This window comes from Nicotiana attenuata, chromosome 2, assembly GCF_001879085.1.
Source record: "Nicotiana attenuata strain UT chromosome 2, NIATTr2, whole genome shotgun sequence".
Classification (NCBI taxonomy): Eukaryota; Viridiplantae; Streptophyta; class Magnoliopsida; order Solanales; family Solanaceae; genus Nicotiana; species Nicotiana attenuata.
The window spans coordinates 31822806-31826717 of NC_031990.1; the positions used below are offsets into that span (position 1 = coordinate 31822806).

The following is a 3912-nucleotide window of genomic DNA, read 5'->3' on the forward strand; positions in this document are numbered from 1 at the left end:
TTGATCTCCAATTTAAGACCTACTTTAATTTTTCTTTTTTTTTCCTTTTTGTATTTTTGTATCTATTTATTTTTTGATTTTATAAAATGCTAAAACAACGCAAATACCTAATTACCCTAATTAACTCTTAAAATTACTTATAACTCTATTTGAAGACAAATGCAATAATTAGCAATGCATAGAACTATTTTCTTGCAATTTTCTTTACATTTTATTCTAAAACTAATTAATACTAAAATTGTGAAATTAAATCCCTAAATGCCAATGCATATTTTTGGTATTTTCATATGGATCAAAATGCACAAATAAAAATGCCACAATTACCAAAGCATACCACAAAATTCACAAAAATTTATAGAATACTAGAAAACATTGTTTTGTTTGAAATTTTAGGAATTATTGCTTAGGGCAAAAATCACGTGCTCACAAAGGGCACTTGTTGCTTATGGAGGATGAAGGTAGTCTATTTATTAAGTATGTAGAGGTGAGTATGCACTCTCCCCAATATTTGAGGGGTAATTTAGACTGGAAAAGTAATGCCCTGGCTGTTTCAAGTAAGTATTTATGTTTTCTTTCTACCACCCCATTTTGTTGGGGTGTGTAGGGGCAAGTCTTTTGGTGGATAATTCCTTTTGATTGGAAGAATGAAGCAGCCTCAGAACTGGTGAATTCCAGTCCATTATCAATCCTTATGGACTTGATTGAAGTTCCAAACTGGTTTTCTACCATAGTGAAAAAGGCTTTGATCACATGTAGAGCATTGCTTTTGCTGCCCAGAAGATGTGTCCAGGTAGATCTACTATAATCATCCATAAGAGTTATGAAGTATTTGTGACCATCATGAGTGGCTACGTGATAAGGGCCCCATAAATCAATGTGTAACAATTCAAAGAGTTTGGTTGAGGTTGAACTTTTTAGAGGAAAGGGCAATCTTGTTTGTCTAGCCATAGGGCATATGGGACACATAAAGGGTTGTTTTGGAGCAAATTTAACTGGTATGGTAGAGATACCTCTCATCTTTACAAAAGGTACATGTCCCAAACGATTGTGCCACAAGGAATCAACAGTATCAACACTATCAACAAACACATTCAGAATAGAATCACCCCCTCCTTTATTCAATTCTGGACTATGTACAGCAGTTTGGGAATGAGAAGGTACACTATTTACATGTGTGTGTTGTGAAGTGGAAGAACAAGACACAGAATTACAAGCATTACTAGACATAGACTTTGAGAATTGAAAGTACAAACCATCAATTGCTTTACCAATCTCCAGAGGCCTCTTCACTGAAGGGGCCTGCAGAATGAAGCAAGCAAACTTGGTAAATGCAACTATACAGTCAAGTTGGATTGTTAAGGAATGAATAGAGATTAGGTTATATTTGAAACTTGGTACAAAAAGGACCTTTCTCAAAGTGAATTTGGGACTAAGAACAACATCCCCAATGAGTGTCACCTTCACCTTATAACCATTTGGCAAAGTCACTAGGAAGGGATAAACTAAGGTTTTGGTGTTGACTAACAAGGATCTTGAAGGTCATATGGTTTGTGGCACCGGAGTCTAGGATCCATGAGTCGGTATTTGGTTCGAAACAATCATATGAGTGATCACCATGTTCAAAGGAATTGCAACAAGTCACAGTACCTACAAAGCTAACAGCACCACCAGCAAGGTTGGCATTGCCAAAGTATTCCCCTGCATTTCCTGGCTGAAAGTTCTCCAGTAGGCTCAACAATTGGCCATACTGCTCCTTGGTTAAATTGTGCAAGTTTTGACCTCGCTCCTGCAGCATCCCTTCTTCTCTTTCTCCAGTATTCATTCTATCACCTGGCCCTCCAAAAATGCATCTGCAACATTAGCTTTCCCTTTGTTATACTTATTGAAGGTCTGTGAATTGTTATTGGGCCTATTCATCCCTTGTGGGTATCCATGGAGTTTGTAACACTTGTATTTGGTGTGCCCCGGTCTCTTGCAATACTCACAAAAAGGCCTAGGCCTGTTAGGATTGTAGTTTCCTCTGAAACCACTAGTTCCAGCAGAGTTTTGACTGTAATTTGTCCTAAACGTGTTCACACCTGTGGTGTTTACATTGAGAGCAGTAGAATCAATCATGACTTGACTCTGGGACTTGACTTCTCTCTGCTTCTCTTCCTGAATAAGAATGGAGAAGGCCTATGCTATGCTAGGTAAGGGGTTCATCATCAGTATACTGCCCCTCACTACTGTATATACTTTATTTAGTCCCATGAGGAATTAGATCAACCTCATGTCCTGTTCGGCCTTTTGCATATTGGCCTTAGCTCCACACACACATTGACAACTACACTGAGCATGATTATTCAGCATGTTTAACTCTTCCCACAGCTTTTTCATCTTCGTGTAATATCCAGTAATATCGAAGGTCCCTTGGTTTAAATCACTAATCTCCTTTTGTAATTGATATAGCTTTGCTCCATTTGTTTGATCATACCTGTCCTCTAGCTCTTTCCAGAGTTCCTTTGCATCGTTAACATATTGTAAGCTATCCGCTAAATTCTTAGAGAGTGAGTTCAGTATCCACGAGGTTACCATGTCGTCGCACCGTTCCCACTGATCGAAGAGTACATCGCTTGCATATTGCTTTTTGCATTTTCCATTGATGAATCCTACCTTATTCTTTACAGACAGAGCTCTCAACACACCTCTTCTCCATGATCTGTATCCAGAGCCATCAAAAGGAGTCGGCACCAAAGTAGTCCCTGCATTCTCCGATGGATGCATGTAGAGTGGACTAGTTGAGCTCAACGGAGTATTGGTTGGAGCATTGGTTGAATTCGCTACTTCTTCTTCTCCGGCCATGATTCAAGCAGTCGATGATGTTTCAATTGAGAAGTTGGCGGTTAGAGAACTCAATTTCAGAGAATTGACTGAAAAATGGAATGCGATCTGAAGAACCCTAAATTGAACAAAGAGGGGACGAAATCGAAGAGAAACAAATCGAAGAAGAAAACGAGCTTGATGAGGAATTAGATCGAGAGCCCGAGCCTGAGCTCTGATACCATCTCAAAATTGGAAGGAAGCCATTGAAATGAGCTTTGGCTCACACGAGAGAATTTGGACTGAGAGAGAACATTCTGGAAGAAACCGGAGATTTCTTCATTTCTGCAAAAAAACTAAACTCTTCATCTGTACAATGCTTACTTATAAGCAAATGAAAGCAAAGAGGAAAAAGAAGATCAAGGAAAAAGAAGATCGAATAACTACTCCTAACCACCTCTATTAACTATTTTAACTACCATGTAAAATAATTAAGTATGCATTCTATTATCTATTGTGTGTTACAGTGTGTGTATGTACAGTGTGTATTGCTCAGTAGGGTTCTATAGAATTGGCATACACAATAATAAGCTTCATAAAGTTGGGAATTGGGATACATTTGAATTTTTTGTTGTTCCTATCATGTCTTTCTTTCAGAAAATTCCCACTCTTAAATACCATGATGTATATATTGCTGTAAAAAGAAAAGGCCGCATGAAAAGCACTCATAAAAGAGCTATTTTCTAAAGACTCTAAAAATGGTGGACAGTTGATGTTATAATGACTATTACCAAATAAAAAGAGAGCTTATAATGACGATTAGAGTAAGAATTTTAAAGTTAAATTATTTCTGATGGTGCGTTTTCAGAAGCAATTCGATCAGAATTTGTCCCAGTTGAAATCCTACGAGAACAGCCTAATTTTAAAAAAAAAAAAAAAAAAAAAACAGGTCTCTGATTTTCTGAAAGTTGATAACTTATTCCAAACAAGGAAATTAAAGACCACTGAAAAAAAAAAGAGAAACACAAGAAAGAGCTAATCTTCATTGCGAGGGTAAATAGAGGACCACATCCTTTAATATGGGCAATTAGCATAAAGGGCACTGCACTTTCT

The 3912-nt window shown here is 37.5% G+C and overlaps 1 protein-coding gene across 1 annotated transcript; it reads right to left on the minus strand.

Annotated features, from left to right (window-relative positions):
* Positions 1819 to 2841, minus strand: LOC109218111. Its single transcript, XM_019382433.1, has 2 exons — positions 2314 to 2841; positions 1819 to 2154 (listed from the first exon to the last, which is right to left on the minus strand). The coding sequence occupies exons 1-2, from the start codon at positions 2839 to 2841 to the stop codon at positions 1819 to 1821; spliced, it is 864 nt and encodes a 287-aa protein (XP_019237978.1).

Excerpts from the sequence above, each read along its gene's own strand:
- LOC109218111 (XM_019382433.1), bottom strand. The coding sequence starts at position 2,841 with ATGGCCGGAGAAGAAGAAGTAGCGAATTCAACCAATGCTCCAACCAAT. Across the intron at positions 2,155-2,313 it reads CTCAGTGTAGTTGTCAATGT|GAAGAGAAGCAGAGAGAAGT; the intron begins GTGTGTGGAGCT and ends ATTCTTATTCAG.